The sequence below is a fragment of the Haliotis asinina genome, chromosome 10, assembly GCF_037392515.1.
Source record: "Haliotis asinina isolate JCU_RB_2024 chromosome 10, JCU_Hal_asi_v2, whole genome shotgun sequence".
Lineage (NCBI taxonomy): Eukaryota > Metazoa > Mollusca > Gastropoda > Lepetellida > Haliotidae > Haliotis > Haliotis asinina.
Genome location: NC_090289.1, coordinates 187,253 through 205,589, shown reverse-complemented (window position 1 = coordinate 205,589; position 18,337 = coordinate 187,253). Strand labels below are relative to the sequence as shown.

The following is an 18,337-nucleotide window of genomic DNA, read 5'->3' as shown; positions in this document are numbered from 1 at the left end:
GCGAATTCAGGGTGATTTTTAAAAAATATGCCAGAATAATTACTTTTACTCAAAATACATCTTTTCCTGTGTTTTGGAGGTTGTAAATGAATGAGGATATATTTATAAGTATCATGGCATTTTGACTTAATTCCGCTAATTTGTAACAAGTACAAGAATCTGGACTTCCACTTAAATTTTCATAGGTTTTTTTTTATTGTCTTGGAGGTTGTAAATTTATGAATGAAAATGTGTTTATAAGTATCATGACAAAAAAAATCATTCTGGTCTTAATTCGACTAATCTCGCTCATGGACGAAAATATTTTCGTTTGCTTGTTTTCTTTATTTTGCAAACATATGGTTTAATAATAGATGAAATTCTAATGACAATTCAGTTTAATTTCGTGAGTTTAGTTTTATGTCGCACTCAGTAATATCCCAGTAATATGGCGGCGGTTTGTAGATAATCGAGTTTGGACCAGACAATCCAATAATCAACAGCATGAGCATCGACCTGCACAATTGGGAACTGATGACATGTGTCAACCAAGTCAGCGAACCTGACCACCCGATCCCGTTAGTCGCCTCTTACGACAAGCATAGTCGCCTTTTATGGCAAGCATGGGTTGCTGAGGCCCTCTTCTACTCCAGATCTTCACGGGTCCCGAACACAGAGCTTTACTTCCAGCAACATATACAGTACACTTAGAATACTAAGCCTTGAGATTCTTTTGAATTTAGGTATTCTATAAATATAACAAAATTCAAGCTATATCTATGAAGTTGAAGTTATTTGTAAAAGCCCTAATCTAGAGTGACCGAACTCCAGTGACTATGCTGGGACACATCAATAAACAGTGTTGTGAGATCTTTAAACTGTATTCAAATATGTCTTGTCAATCCCACTGATGTTCGCCAAATGTACCTACCTAGGAGTTTTAAGTGTACCTACCCAGTTTAGCATGTTTCGTTTTAATAGTGTGGTCTCCATTTTCAGTAATTCCCGTTTGCCCGTCCTGGCTTTTCTTCGTCCGAGGTTTTATGGGGTATTTTCCTATTTGTCAGACCAGAAATAATCTACAACAGGAATAGGTCACTCACTTGTTTTCTTTACCATTTGTACTAATTAGTATGCGCCTCATCATGCTCCAGTGCACACAGTGACCTGGTTCGTTTCCATCGCAACTTCGGCTGCTTTTAACAGTACTTCAGCCAGTTTACTGTATCAGTCGAAATCTTACAATGAATGAATGAATGAATGAATGAACGAATGAATGAATGAAGAGCAAGAAGTATATGTGAATGAATGAAAGAAATAATAAAAGACAGAAGTGCATATGTAAATGAATGAGAAAGAAATAAAAGAAAGAAGTACATATATGAATGAATGAAAGAGTAAATGCTACACATGACTTATGGTCAAGTTTGGTGATGTCTTCATCAGCTTAACATTACTCTTTGCAACAATGTATGCTTTCTTCATAACATGAACGTCACTTTCCCCTAAACTAATGTCTAACACCTTACTAAAGTGGGCCAAAATGTTTTTCACCCATGGGTGAGATTTTGTTAAATCGATCTAAATTAATGGCACTAAGTCAAAATGAGTTGAAATTTGTGTCATGATACTTATGAACATACTTTCATCCATTCATAACCTCCAAAACATGGAAAAAGATGTATTTTGAGTAAAAGGAAATATTCTCACCCATGGGCCAAATGTTTTTCACCCATGGGCAAGATAAGATAAGTAAAAATAAGCTTAATTTCGTGTCACGACACTATAAATACACATTCATTTATTTGAAAACTGCAAATCATGGAAAAAACATGTATTTTCAATGAAAGTGATTATTCTCGTCCATGGGCCAATATGTTTTTCACCCATGGGCGAGATTTTTTATAATCGCTGTCAATTAGCAGAGTCATGTCACAACACGCTGAAATTTGTGTCATGATACTTATTAACAGTTTTTCATTCATTTACAACCTCCAAAACATTTATTCTGGATGAAATTAAACACTCTCGCCCATGGGCATGCCCATGGGCGAGCGAGTTTAAATTTTGAGTTTTCGAAAAAATGTTGGTTTTTTTTTTCATTTTTTCATCCTTAGCACATATACATAACAGCTGCATGTTTAATTTTGCCAAATCCCTTGTGAGAGAGTGGCCACAGTGCTGAGAGTTTCTGGACTTTTGTGAGTCCAGAATTAAATTGTGACGTGTTATATGGAACTGGTTACAGCACACAACATTCCTTCCTCAATCGCACCTTGCAGATTTTTCATGAAAACATAACAATCCCCCTCCCTCCTCCCCCTAAAAAAAACCCCAAGCCACAAATCTTTGAAGGAAATGATTTATGAACTAAAAATGATACTGCAACCACAGAAATAGCATGTTTTATGAAAATATTTAATTACAAACAAATACATTAACATATTTGGGTCTTGAGTTATTGACCTAATAATCATGAAATTAAAAGATAACATATAAATAAAATTTCCTTATGATATAACACCTAAATGTACCATGATTTGCAAATGGCTGTCAGTTATAACATAGTTTGGCATCAGGTCGGTGTTATTTGATGTAAAATCCCAAATACATCCCACAAGCATTAGATTTGTAAAGATATAAAAGTGTGACATGACTGTGGGAATGTTGTGGAAAATGCATGACAGAAAAATATGAAAACGTTATTACTTCATGTGTGTTGTATGTGTTGTTAAATGCTCATCCACTGTATGTTAATTACGCTGTTTTGTTGATAATTATTTTTCTTTTTGTTAAAAAATCTTTTTACGTAGATTTCACATACCTCAGCAAGGGTGTTTTCCTGTTTGAAGAATACTTGTATTATATTTAAAATGCTCTTATTTAAAACTCTTGTCTCTCATCAGATTCAATTTTAGATTTTAGAATTAGAAAAAAACATAATTTTGTATGTTATCCAACTGTAGATTATTTCAATGATAAACTAAGACAAAACCATTGACAAAAAAGAAATATGTGGAGGTCTGCGCTGTCACAACAGAACATGCATTGTATTTGGGCATGGCAGATTTTACGGCAATGGCATGATATGCAAAAGGAAACCACTCCCATCATTTCGTTAAAACAAAGATTGGCTGTCCTTGGGTTATTGAAAAGGTCATGGCCACAGCTAATTGCATGCAGACACCTTTTGTTACTATCCTTTCCTTGAGTATCACAAAGGTATAGTGTTAATACTTTCTCCAACACTGAATCAGGGTGAGTATTGTACTTTATGATATCGACTTGATAATGATTTTGTTCACAACTGCAAATAACGATATTTCTGACGTAAAATTCATGTTGCATTCTCCGTGTTGTTGAAGTGTCGAGGCGAATCATACAGTTTTATAATGTAAAAGCAGTCTTCAAAGCTAATTATTTGCGTGAAACTGACACCAACTTGAATGCCAATTTGCTACTGACTACTATGATCTTAGCTTCTTACAATTGGTTCGGACCAGTTGTAAGTTTTGATTGTAACTTACAATGATCTTAGCCTACAATCGTTTAGTGCAAGTGGATGGTGATTGTAGCCGAAGCCTAAGATCACAGTCTTAAGGACTTACAATAATTGTAGGTCTAAGATTGTTATGTGCAAGTGGGCCCAGGTCACTAGTATCTGCTAAAAAGAAATGAAAAGAAAATGAACATCAAAGAATTGGGGTGTGGCAGTTTCTGATCAACACAACTTCTTGAGCTCTCATTAATTTCATGAGGCATTTTAGACAAGGCCTTCGCATTCACATTAAATTCCTGACGCATTAGTTCATGATTTACAGTATATGTTTCAATATTCAGTCCAGTCACATGAATAGTCAACCAAAATTTTGTAATTTATTCTGTTCCAAGACTGAATAATGCATGACCAGGGTGTGACCAAAATGTACCATTTATTTTTTCAAATACTCTGGATATTGAAATAACTTTTTTATGAGTTGTGATGTTACTAATGATCACTTACTGAATAATCTTATTAGGAAATATATAAATGACTGTCTTAATTACTGTATTACTCCTAAAATACAGCAATCTACCTCCCATACATGTAAAAATAATTGTGTTATAAAAATAATTCAAAACAAGTAATCTTCTCTTTGTGAAGAAATACAATTTTATTTCATTCAGTCCAATATTCCAGAAAGTCACTATTCTTCTCGCATGTTTTATTCAGGACCTATCAAGAGCATGGTAATTCAGTTCAAGGTCCTATCTCCACACATGAACTCCCAGATATGTAGGTCATCATTATATAGATACAGGTTTGATATATTTTTGATGTTTTAGATATTGTGTGATAGGCATTTGCTGACATTGTTGAATAAAAAAAAGTGTTACTCTTCATAAATTTTGCACTATTGCAGATACTGAACTGCATGGTAGGCTTACAGATTGTGTTTTTGAAACTTGAAAACATCCTAAGATGTGTGACAAAGTTAGAATATCTAAGAGCGAAGGCAGCAATATCCACCACATTGTTCTTCAGTGCAACAAATGTTTGAAAATCAAAATCAGATTGCTGTTAGATTTGTTTACATTGTGTCACGGCTTCTTGACCGTCTCAAAACAATGACTAGTATTGACTAAAAATGTTGAGCAAAATAAATTTTGTTTATACAAGAATTGTCCATGTTTATAATATTTGCGAAGTCTTAAACTGCTCTTTGTTGTCATCTGATTGGTAACGATTTTGCACATGTACATATTTTGGAAATTCGTGCAAATTCTCACCTTCGAGCACATGGGGTAGTTTTGATTGACAGACTGGATAGGTCTGTTGCTTGATTGCATCATATATTACTGATACATGCCAACAACATGGAGGCTCGCAAGATCTTCCCAAGTACATGTCTTCCTTCCTTCAAAACAATTCCAAGCAATAATGTAAAGGAAGTCAAGTGGTCTGATTGAATGCTACAACAAATGAATGAAAACAAAATGCAAATATCAAATTTTTAATCAATAAAGTTACATGACATATATCAGTCAGTTATTTTGTTCAAGAATGTATCCATCAATATCCACATAAAGAAAAAACATGTGACCACATTATAACTGATGGTAGTTTATTCACTGGTCACACGACTTTATTTCCAGTTTTACACACTGGCGTAGAGTCACTATTCTCGTGATGTGCACATTTCTTTGGAAAAGCTCAGTCAACAGCGAGTGAATGATACAACATATATATTGGTTAATCCTTTAAACTGAGGATGTTGTTTTTACACAGGCAATTTATGACAGGATATGGCTGTATTAGTCTGTGTAGGTAAAGATACATACATATCCCCTGTGCAAGATAACAGTGATTTTTCCATCTACAACCTGCTTTAAGTTCATTAACTCTGCATCAAGTGTTTGATGACAGATACACAGGCGTAAGTTTGTACCACCAAACATGGATGACAACAAGGGAGGAGTTATTGTGTTGTTGCTTAGTTGGAAACATGAGCGGAACTTCATTGTTGCATCAGTACCATGTAAACACTTTGTGCTATTAATTATAAGGTAATGATTGCATAATCATATTCCCTGAGTGTATTTTTCAATAATAGCAGTTTAGAATGGGGTTGATATAGTTGATGTGTGTTTTTAATATTAAAGGTATTACATGGCATGATGAAATATCAAAGTACAAAACAACATAGATCAGTGCCCCTACAAAGTGATCATATAGAAAATAGCATTCAGAATTGTTTGTGTACAAACCTTTTCGAGGTAAAAGTTACAAAGGTATGTTCAAATGTCTAGTTTCGTGATTTAGTAAGCTGTGTTCTGATTGGTTAATCTCAAAGGTTACCTTATGCGACCTCCTACCAGGGTTTGTTAGACTCAGTAGGGAAGTGAATGAATAATACTGAGACAAAGTTTACTAAGACTGCAGCCATGTTTTAAGTGTAGGCCAAACAAAATCAACTGTGGATGTGCTTTATCATCAGTTTGTTCCTTCCTTGACATAGGTACTGTAAATGATGAAATTAAATCATCACAAATTTAATGCGAGGGTCTAGTCTAAAATGCATCTCAAAATTAATGCAATCTCAGGAATTTTCTTTTCACGCTTGTTATTTTACCAAATAAGCTGAATGTAAGCATGTAAGGCTAGAGCTAATGAGCTAACCATGTTTTGATTACGCTGCTATCTTTGATCACATGATTGTTTGCTACTATGTGTCTTATGACAATATTTATATACGTAATCTGATTTCATAGGTGAGCAAAGATCCTGAAATGATCTTGCATGGTTGAAGAATTTCCAGTCTGATGTGCATGAGTGACTCTAAACAATGACCAGTAATTGTCACTGGTGATAATTACATGTAACTTCAGATATCTGTAATGAGGAAGTGACCTGTATTGGTGTAATATGAAGTGTCAACACTTCGGCTATTAGTACATAATTTGCCGATGAATAAGTTGAATGGATATCTCAATAGTAGACATGGTCATACTGAAATGCTTCCTCATAATAATGTGATAAGAGGACAGGCGCATTTTTCGCATTAAGAAAATGCTCACATTAATTTCATGATTTACAGCAGATAGATAGATAGATAGATAGATAGATAGATAGATAGATAGATAGATAGACAGATAGATAATGTGCCATGTATTTATGTAAACAAACAGATGGCAAAATTAAGCTTGGTTTCTTGTCAGTATTCCTTGAATGAAGGTGAAGTAATCATTGTCACCCTCATGTTTTTTTTCAGTTATGAACTTCAATCTGAGCACTGATTTCAGATAGTGTCTGAAATAAACATTTGGCATTGACAGTATATCACAATTCAGTCATGTGTATCAAATTATAGTAGGATACACTTTGAACCTTTCAGTACCTATTCCTACAATATGCATGTCAGTGTCTAGTGCAGCCTGACAGCTGTTTGGGAGATAACCCAACAAATGTCTGTGTTTACTGTGGTTTTACTCAGTAACTGCTGAACATTAATTAGAACCACCTAACACACTGTGTGTCCATGGCTTCCTGTGTGACAGAGGTAATGTGTGCAAGCCGTCATGTGTGTCATGAGGACTGTATCCAAAGTGTCATGTATGGTGGAACATGAGCAGTGTATCCAAAGCATCGTGTGTGACACAAGTAGTGTGTACAAGACGTCCTGTGTAACACAAGCAGTGTGTGCAGGTTGCCCTTTGTGACACAAGTTGTGTGTACAAGATGTCCTGTGTAACACAAGCACTGTATCTAAAGTATCAAGTGTGACAGAAGCAATGTGTCCAAAACATCCTGTGTGACACAGTGTCTCTAAGACTTCCTGTGTGACACAGTGTGTCCAGGATGTGTGTGACACAGTCAGTGTGTACAACACCTGTGTGACACAAGCAGTGTATACAAGGCTTCTTGCATGACACAAGCCGTGTGTTCAAGACGTTTGTGACATAATTAGTGTGTACAAGGCTTCTTGCAGGACACAAGCTGTGTGTTCAAGACGTTTGTGACATAATCAGTGTGTACAAGGCTTCTTGCAGGACACAAGCTGTGAGTAGTTAGGCTTTTGCTGCATCAAGCCTTAAGGTTTCGGCAAGGATGTATATGACACCATTTCATTGATCTTTCTGTCTGTTTTGTTCTTTTTTCATTACATGTGAACATCAGCTATTTTTTTTCTCAATGGATTGAGATATCAGTTTGAAATAGGAGTTTTAATTAAGAAAATAATGTTGTGGTTTGTGCCAGCACAAATACGCAAAGATTTAGTGAGAAACCTGGCTATGATCATCTGATAAGAAGAAAAAGCATGAGGCTATTTATTTGACTGTAATTGCTTTGGCAGACGCCAATGTAATGTGAAAGCAGAGAATCTGATGTTATAGAGATAGACATCAGCCCCACTGATGGGATGTAGAAGAGGGGGTAATAACTAGACAGATGCCCCTGGTACCACCAATCACAGATCTCTGCAGAACAGAGACGGAATAGGGACGGCTGTTGAACCTGCAAGCAGGACTCAGCATGTAGAAGAAAATACTGTGGCTGTAAGAAGGAAACTTTTTTCAGCAGTTTCAAACAAATGTTAACAGTTACTTTATCTATCACTGTCGGAAGAGTTCAGGAAGGTTCCCACTTGCCCAAACAATCACAGCTGAAAAGGTTAAGCACAGTTGCCCAATTCATCACAGCTGAACCGGTTCAGCACAGTTGCCCATTTCATCACAGTTGAACCGGTTCAGCACTGATGCTAGAACTATCACTGCAGAAATGGTTCAGCACTGTTGATATGTGGTCAGCTGCTTCAGATTAACTCTTTCAACACCAGTCAAGCAGAGGCATATACTGCCATGATATGTGTTCCTAGGGACTCTGAGTTCACAGATGATGCCAGTGTTTATCAAGGCAAATTTCAGCTCATAAATCATCATTACTACTACATATCATACACCGTTTGAAAGGTCTAATCCTATTGTTTATAAATATGCAAGTTATTTTTCATCATATTATTCACATAACTGCAACTTAAATATGTTAATTTTAATGAAAATGCACGTTTAAACATTTATTTGCACAGATAAACCGCAAAGGAAGCAAAAACTGAGGCGATTTTTTTTGCATTTGTAACATGTCATGATATTCCCTTTCCTTTTTCTTTCGCATTTTCATTTTTACACAATCAGAAAATTATCATAAAAGGATTTCCGAAATAATGTATGGTTGTGTATTTCCGATATCAGTGGCATTCCGCTTGGATGATACAACAGCGTGAAATACCTCCGATTTCAAAGCTTCGTATGACTAATGTGTGAGAAGATTAATTTGATGACGGGTATCATTTGAAAGCTCTCAACATCAACAATATCACTATACCCTTGCCAAGAGTATTTGCACAGTTGCAAGAAGTGATTTTATTGGATAAAGATTGCTTTCTAATGACACTTTTTATGCCCCCAGCATGTAATGCAGGAGGATACAGTCTGTGCGTCCATCCATCCATAATCATTTTGTTTCCGGAGCATAACTCACAAAAACTGTTCAATATTTTTAGACCAAAGTTGATAGACATGATAATCTGAACCTATGGTTGTGCCTTTTTCCATTTACAGATTTTTGGCATTTTCATTTATGTATTTTTGTTTTTGTTTTTCCATGAAACGTTTTGGTCTTAGTCTAATGGTGGGGTGGGATTTGTTTCTGGTGCTGACCTCAAAAACCATTCAATATTTGTGCAAAACTTGGTAGATATATCAGTCAGAACTTAGAGTGGTACCTTTTGCTATTTACAGGTTTTTGTGATTTATCATTTTCTCGGTTTCCATGGAAAACTTGGTAGATATGTGTGGCAGACCCCAACGTGGTGCCTTTTGCTATTTACAGGTTTTTTTATTTATTATTTTCTCGGTTCCCTTGGAAATGTTTTTGACTTAGTTTCACAATGGAGGGATGGGCTTTGTTTCCGGAGCAGAACTTAAAAACTGTCTACAGTATTTTTCTGCAAAATTTGGTTGACGTACCAGTCAAAACCTAGAGTGATGCCTACAGCGGTGCTATTTACAGCTTTTTCTGAATTCTTTGTTCTCAATTTCCATGGAAATGTTTGGGACTTTGTCTCAAAAGTGAGAGGTGTGCTTTGTTTCTGGAGCACAACTCAAAAAATTCCAAATATCTGTCAGCAAAACTTGGTAGATATATGTGTGAGACCAGAACGTGGTGTCTTTTGGTATTTACAGGTTTTTGTGATTTGTCATTTTCTCCGTTTCGATAGAAATGTTTTGGACTTAGTCTCAAAATGGAGGTATGGGCTTCATTTCAGGAGCACAACTCAAAAACTTATATTTAATTTAATATCTTTCAGCAGAACATGGCAGATATTTGAGGCAGACCAGAAAGTGGTGCCATTCACTACTTACAAAGTTTTGGCATTTTTATTTTTCACTGTTTCCATGGAGACAATTAGGACTTCATCTGAAAATGATTGAATGGGCTTGGCAGATCTTGGCAGATATATGAGACAAATCTTGAAGTAGTGCCTTTTGCTGTTTACAGATGTATGGCATTTATATTTTCATGATTTCCACAGATGGTTTGTCCTTTCAAATATGTGGGGGTTGCGGGATATGTCATCTTCTGATGACTCTCCTTTGAGTCAGTCTGCACTAAGGATCGTGATCGGTCAAAATCACACTTGTGACCTAGTCAGCCAATCAGATAACAGCAATGGATACGGTTCTTGAACGAAAACCTGTAGATTGAGACATAAGATTTGGGTAAAATCCTGATATTCTGGATGTGTTACACATAAATCACCACCTATATGTATATCATGGAACTTACAGGACGTATTATGCTAGGTTATGACCCAAGAGAGTTTTCTGCATGTATTTTAGCATTAGACATCGTGTCTGAGTGCGAAGTTCGAAGCGACAGAAGCCAAAATGTCACTTGAATATATCACACGATCGTGCAATAAAAATGGAAATAGTAGGTTACGGTGTTTGTTTGACAACTTTTATGAGCACTGTTGTTGAGTTTATTCTTCAGTTTATTTGATTTGTTTATTTATATCCTCTTAACATTGTTAATTTGCTCACTGAGCATTCTCATGTGGACCCGTTGATGAAGAATGTGTGTGAGAATAGTTTTTATCCCTAACATTGTGAAAAATAGTTTATAATTCTAATCCTGTTGGTAATATGTGGCCATTTAAAATGTAATAAGTGTTGACAGGCATTATGCAGAGGGATACATTTGATATATGGATCATATTTTAGTTAAGTTATTAAAATTATAGATCATTTTGATACAACTACTCCATAATTGGCCTGGGGACTGGGGACGTCTTGGCCGATTTTTCAGCATATGGTGTTGAATGGGTGAAAGTGTCAGCTGGATGTTACATGTTGAGAAACTTATTTTGTGGTATCCTGACCTTCAGGAAGACTTAAGTAGTTTGACTTAGCCAAAAGGTCTTGTAGAGAGGAAGCTAATGTCTTGTTCATTGATGTCATACAATCTAGTTTCCGTTTGATGTTTGTATCCATGAAATCATTGTGTGTACTGTCAGGTACTGTGAATCTGTGACATATCTGATACAGTGTACTCCCAAAGCTTCCTGTGTGACAAGTGTAGTGTGTATAGGTGCGTTCATTTCTGTGACATTTTTCATTTTGTTTTTCAGGGTGCCAGTGATGTAACTGTAGTGATAGAAGATTTCTCAGCATCTACAAGCAATGAGGTTACACTGACCAAAGGTCAGAGTGTGGAGGTCATTGATGCTGCACCAGGCCATTCGGACTGGTGTCTAGTCCGAACCGTGCCAAACGAGTCAGGGGAGACAATTCAAGGATTAGTGCCAATGTCAGCTCTTAAACCAATTGCCATTTTGAGGGCTCCAGGTTCACGAAACAGCCTTGACCTTGATGGTAAGTGACAGCAACTCTTTGCAGTATCGATACAGCTTGTTCCATTGATTGATGTTGCTAAACAGTTTAGAATGTAGATATAAGGTTAATTCTAATGAACGAGATTGCTCAACCTGTGACAGATGTAAGTATAGGGCTAGGTCTCGAGAATGACATTGCTCAGGAGTTGAGAATGTAGATACTGGGTTAGTCCCAGAAAATGGTATTGCTTACTCAGTGAAAATGTAGGAACAGGGTTAGTTCTAATGAACGATCTTGCCTAACTTGTGGAAATGTAGGTACAAGTTTAGATCTGGTGAATGATATTTTGCTCATCCTGTGAGAATGTAGGTACATGGTTAGTTCTAATGAATGATATTGCTACCCCTGTGAGAATGTAGGTACATGGTTAGTTCTAGTGAATGATATTGCTTCCCCTGTGAGAATGTAGGTAAGTGGTTAGTTCTAGTGAATGATATTGTATACCTTGTGAGAATGTAGGTATAGATTAGTTCTAGAATTGCTTACCTTGTGAGAATGTAGCTACGTTGTTAGTTCTAGTGAATAATATTGCTTCCCCTGTGAGAATGTAGGTATAGATTAGTTCTAGTGAACAATATTGCTTCCCCTGTGAGAATGTAGGTACGTTGTTAGTTTTAGTGAATGATATTGCTTCCCCTGTGAGAATGTAGGTATAGATTAGTTCTAGTGAATGATATTGCTTCCCCTGTGAGAATGTAGATATGTGTGTGGTTAGTTTTAGTGAATGATATTGCTACCCCTGTGAGAATGTAGATATGTGTGTGGTTAGTTTTAGTGAATGATATTGCTTCCCCAGTGAGAATGTAGGTATACATTAGTTCTAGTGAATGATATTGCTTCCCCTGTGAGAATGTAGGTACGTGGTTAGTTCTAGTGAATGATATTGCTACCCCTGTGAGAATGTAGGTATATATTAGTTCTAGTGAACAATATTGCTTCCCCTGTGAGAATGTAGGTACGTGGTTAGTTCTAGTGAATGATATTGCTACCCCTGTGGGAATGTAGATATGTGTGTGGTTAGTTTTAGTGAATGATATTGCTACCCCTGTGAGAATGTAGATATGTGTGTGGTTAGTTTTAGTGAATGATATTGCTTCCCCAGTGAGAATGTAGGTATACATTAGTTCTAGTGAATGATATTGCTTCCCCTGTGAGAATGTAGGTACGTGGTTAGTTCTAGTGAATGATATTGCTACCCCTGTAAGAATGTAGGTATATATTAGTTCTAGTGAACAATATTGCTTCCCCTGTGAGAATGTAGGTACGTGGTTAGTTCTAGTGAATGATATTGCTACCCCTGTGGGAATGTAGGTATAGATTAGTTCTAGTGAATAATATTGCTAACCCTGTGAGAATGTAGGTACGTGGTTAGTTCTAGTGAATGATATTGCTACCCCTGTGGGAATGTAGGTACGTGGTTAGTTCTAGTGAATGATATTGCTTCCCCTCAGAGAATGTAGGTACGTGGTTAGTTCTAGTGAATGATATTGCTTCCCCTGTGAGAATGTAGGTACGTGGTTGGTTCTAGTGAATGATATTGCTACCCCTGTGAGAATGTAGGTATAGATTAGTTCTAGTGAATGATATTGCTTCCCCTGTGAGAGTGTAGGTAAATGGTTAGTTCTAGTGAATGATATTGCTTCCCCTGTGAGAATGTAGGTATAGATTAGTTTTAGTGAATGATATTGCTACCCCTTTGAGAATGTAGGTATAGATTAGTTCTAGTGAACAATATTGCTTCCCCTGTGAGAATGTAGGTACGTGGTTAGTTCTAGTGAATAATATTGCTTCCCCTGTGGGAATGTAGGTACGTGGTTAGTTCTAGTGAATGATATTGCTACCCCTGTGAGAATGTAGGTATAGATTAGTTCTAGTGAATAATATTGCTTCCCCTGTGAGAATGTAGGTACGTGGTTAGTTCTAGTGAATGATATTGTTACCCCTGTGAGAATGTAGGTATAGGTTAGTTTTAGTGAATGATATTGCTACCCCTGTGAGAATGTAAGTACGTGGTTAGTTCTAGTGAATGATATTGCTACCCCTGTGAGAATGTAGGTATAGATTAGTTCTAGTGAATGATATTGCTTCCCCTGTGAGAGTGTAGGTAAGTGGTTAGTTCTAGTGAATGATATTGCTTCCCCTGTGAGAATGTAGGTATAGATTGGTTCTAGTGAATGATATTGCTTCCCCAGTGAGAATGTAGGTATAGATTAGTTCTAGTGAATGATATTGCTTCCCCTGTGAGAATGGAGGTACGTGGTTAGTTCTAGTGAATGATATTGCTACCCCTGTGAGAATGTAGGTATAGATTAGTTCTAGTGAACAATATTGCTTCCCCTGTGAGAATGTAGGTACGTGGTTAGTTCTAGTGAATGATATTGTTACCCCTGTGGGAATGTAGGTATAGATTAGTTCTAGTGAATAATATTGCTACCCCTGTGAGAATGTAGGTACGTGGTTTGTTCTAGTGAATGATATTGCTTCCCCTGTGGGAATGTAGGTACGTGGTTAGTTCTAGTGAATGATATTGCTTCCCCTGAGAGAATGTAGGTACGTGGTTAGTTCTAGTGAATGATATTGCTTCCCCTGTGAGAATGTAGGTACGTGGTTAGTTCTAGTGAATGATATTGCTACCCCTGTGAGAATGTAGGTATAGATTAGTTCTAGTGAATGATATTGCTTCCCCAGTGAGAATGTAGGTATAGATTGGTTCTAGTGAATGATATTGCTTCCCCTGTGAGAATGTAGGTACGTGGTTAGTTCTAGTGAATGATATTGCTACCCCTGTGAGAATGTAGATATGTGTGTGGTTAGTTCTAGTGAATGATATTGCTACCCCTGTGAGAATGTAGGTATAGATTAGTTCTAGTGAATAATATTGCTTCCCCAGTGAGAATGTAGGTACGTGGTTAGTTCTAGTGAATGATATTGCTTCCCCTGTGAGAATGTAGGTACGTGGTTAGTTCTAGTGAATGATATTGCTACCCCTGTGAGAATGTAGGTACGTGGTTTGTTCTAGTGAATGATATTGCTTCCCCTCAGAGAACGTAGGTACGTTGTTAGTTCTAGGAATAATATTGCCAACCCTGTGAGAATGTAGGTACATGGTTAGTTCTAGTGAATGATATTGCTTCCTCTGTGAGAATGTAGGTATGTTGTTAGTTCTAGGAATAATATTGCTTCCCCTGTGAGAATGTAGGTACATGGTTAGTTCTAGTGAATGATATTGCTTCCTCTGTGAGAATGTAGGTATGTTGTTAGTTCTAGTGAATAATATTGCTTCCCCTGTGAGAATGTAGGTACGTGGTTAGTTCTAGTGAATGATATTGCTACCCCTGTGAGAATGTAGATATGTGTGTGGTTAGTTTTAGTGAATGATATTGCTTTCCCAGTGAGAATGTAGGTATAGATTAGTTCTAGTGAATGATATTGCTACCCCTGTGAGAATGTAGGTATAGATTAGTTCTAGTGAATGATATTGCTTCCCCTCAGAGAATGTAGGTACGTTGTTAGTTCTATGAATAATATTGCCAACCCTGTGAGAATGTAGGTACATGGTTAGTTCTAGTGAATGATATTGCTTCCCCTCAGAGAATGTAGGTACGTTGTTAGTTCTAGGAATAATATTGCCAACCCTGTGAGAATGTAGGTACATGGTTAGTTCTAGTGAATGATATTGCTTCCTCTGTGAGAATGTAGGTATGTTGTTAGTTCTAGTGAATAATATTGCTTCCCCTGTGAGAATGTAGGTATAGATTAGTTCTAGTGAATGATATTGCTACCCCTTTGAGATTGTAGGTACATGGTTAGTTCTAGTGAATGATGTTGCTTCCCCTGTGAGAATGTAGATATGTGGTTAGTTCTAGTGAATGATATTGCTACCCCTTTGAGATTGTAGGTACATGGTTAGTTCTAGTGAATGATATTGCTTCCCCTGTGAGAATGTGGATATGTGGTTAGTTCTAGTGAATGATTTTGCTTCCCCTGCTTCCCCAATGTTGCTGATATTTCACTTTGTTCCTCAGTAACCAACAACAGTATAGTCAAATGTAAGATATGTTAAATATATGGTTACAATATGACAGTGACTAATAAAAATTGTAAGGTAGGTATACTTTAGGTTTCGTATCCTATGTGTCCTGTGTGAAAGTGGAGAGTTGTCTCCCCTATGCCACTATGCCCCTATGGCTGAATTCACTGACTAGACTTGTTGTTTAGGACCAACTGATATGATTGAACAGGCTTACGGTACTCACGGTAATAGAAATAGGATGGTTTTTGGCTTTTATTTGTTTCTTAATTCATTAAAATGGGTAGTTTTAACAAACAAGGCCTTTTCGGTTGGTCATCTGATCATCATCCAAAATACCATTTCACAGGTGAAAATGACAAAAATTTGTCTGTCTAGTAAGTACGTTATATTTTCAGAAGGAGAAGGCTCATCAGGCCTAAATGCTTCAGCTTCTTCACCGGTGACAAAGAGAAGAAGCAGCTTCAGGTAAGGCAGTCCTGTAAAGTATGCAAGCATGATATATGAAGATGTATCACATAGCCTATACAGTACTGCATGCATTAGTTGTGTTGCATGTGTCTGGAATATATGAAGATGTATCACATAGGGTGTACAGTACTGCATGCATCGGTTGTGTTGCGAGTGTCTCAGATATATGAAGATGTATCATGTAGTCTGTACAGTATTGCATGCATTGGTATGCTGCATGCATGGAATATATGAAGATATATCACATAGTGTGTACAGTCCTGCATGCATTACTTGTGTCGTATGTGTCTGGATTAGATTAAGATGTATCACATAGGGTGTTCAATATTACATGCAATTGTTCTGTTGCATGTGTCTTGGATATATAAAGATATATCACATTGCTTGTACAGTATTTCAGGCATTGGTTTTGTTGCATGTGTCTGGGATGTATAAAGAAGTATGACATAGTCTGTACAGTACTGCATGTATTGGTTGTAGAATGCTGAGGATATATGAGAATGTATCACCTTGCGTAGTGGGTTCCAAATGCTGATTGTGAAAGTCAAGGATAAAGCTTTCATGATAGATGGTAGAAATGTGTAAAAATTATCCCTATTGTGACTGATTTCAAGGCCCGAAACATTGACATTTTACGCTGAAAAGACCCTAAATTTGTTGTAGCCAAGAAAAGGCCCCAACAGCCTATAACGTGGCCTTATGTTTAGTAAAATGTGTAAAGTTATGGTTTTACATTCTTTAAATGTCTCTCAGTGACCAAACTTTTCTGAGAGCTTTAATTTAGTGTGTCATTGCTGGCTACAGTTTGAAACCCATCTCACTTGAAGTTATATTTTCAGGAAATGGTTGACAAATCCTGTGCGTAAGTTGAGTCATGGCAAGATTGAGAAACAGGGTCAGGCGCTCCTGGAAGCCCAGCGACTGGCTGCAGCAAAGGGAGAACGGAAAGTGCTCAACCCACTCGGAGCAGCAAAGGCAGGCCTGCTTATTTACTTTGTCCACAGTCAAACATAATTTCCCATCTCACACAATCACACTGTCTGTCGAGCAGTAATCTGACCTTAGTAGTGTCTGTCGAGCATTAATCTGACCTTAGTAGTGTCTGTCAAGTAGTAATCTGACCTTCATATTGTCTGCTGAGCTGTAATCTTCCTGCTGAGCAGTGATGGGACCTTTGTAGTTTCTATCAAGTAGTCATCTGACCTTCATGGTCTCTGTCAAGCAGTAATCTGACCTTTTTTAGTCTCTGCTGACCATTAATATCACCTTCACGATGCCTACCGATCAGTAATCTGACTTTCATGATATCTGTCATTCAGTAAATTGACCTTCGTAGGGTCTGTCGAGCAGTAATCTAACCTTCATAGTGTCAACTTAGCTGTAATCTGACCTACATAGTGTCTGTAGAGCTGTAATCTGACCTACTTAGTGTCTGTAGAGCTGTAATCTGACCTACATAGTGTCCGTAGAGCTGTAATCTGACCTACATAGTGTCTGTAGAGCTGTAATCTGACCTACATTTTGTCCTAACTGTAATCATTCCTACATAATGTCCACCTAGGTCAGATGCACACAACAAACTCAGTATACTGAGATAATAGTTGTTGTATATTTGTACATGAAGTGCTTTTGCATGTGTTGATGATGTTGGTTTGCTATTTTTGCTCAGATGTGTCATTTTTATGTTCATGATTTATTTCAGAAAGCGGTTAGTGATAATGTCTTCTTAGATGTTCATGATTTATTTCAGAAAATTTTCCAACTTTTTTCTCTCCATTCACTTTTATCTTACACGTTTGCTGCAGTATATTTTCAACACTAAATTTCTTGCCTTATATGATGTCATTTAGCTGCATTTTCCCCAGCTGTGTTCAGATGCAGTACGACAGGTCAAAGGTAAGATTTTATGTTCACTTCCTTTACATGTGCAAACATTAGGCTGGTGTTCCCATTGTGACGGAGTCTGCATCATGGACATGGATGTCATCAGGCTCCCACGTGGATAATGTTAATGCTTAATGCAAAACAGGAATCACAGAATTTGTGCAGGTGTTAAATTGGTGAACATGCAAGTTGTTGGCCAAGTTTCGTTAATTCATTGATTTTTGTAGTTTCTGTGAAGTATCATAGAGACATAACTTGTATAATTGTAAAGAAGAAAATCTCCTTTGCCTCAATCATTGTGATGTTGCCAGGTCAATAGTAGTAGGGTGATAATATATTTCCTTTTTGCGAAGAAAGAATGATTGTTCATGGAGCTGTCAGCTGGCAGGTACATTCAGTTGCTGAACATGCATGCCCGTTTTGATTTGATGCTTTGTCTATGTTTGCAGATAAAGTGTATCAATTTACACACAAGGGTTGTCAGACATGTACAAACAAAAAACACACACAGATACAGGTTTTATCGAGGTATCACTG

At 37.1% G+C, this 18,337-nt stretch overlaps 1 protein-coding gene across 3 annotated transcripts in view; it reads left to right on the top strand.

Moving 5' to 3' along the window:
• The window catches only part of LOC137298545 (kalirin-like), a 282,884-nt gene that overhangs the window by 152,997 nt on the left and 111,550 nt on the right, over positions 1-18,337 (top strand). For all 3 annotated transcript variants that reach the window (XM_067830847.1, XM_067830846.1, XM_067830845.1), the window contains exons 38-40: positions 11,151-11,394; positions 15,844-15,913; positions 16,756-16,891. In XM_067830847.1, the coding sequence (XP_067686948.1) occupies positions 11,151-11,394; positions 15,844-15,913; positions 16,756-16,891 (450 nt within the window). The remainder of the gene's footprint in view (positions 1-11,150; positions 11,395-15,843; positions 15,914-16,755; positions 16,892-18,337) is intronic.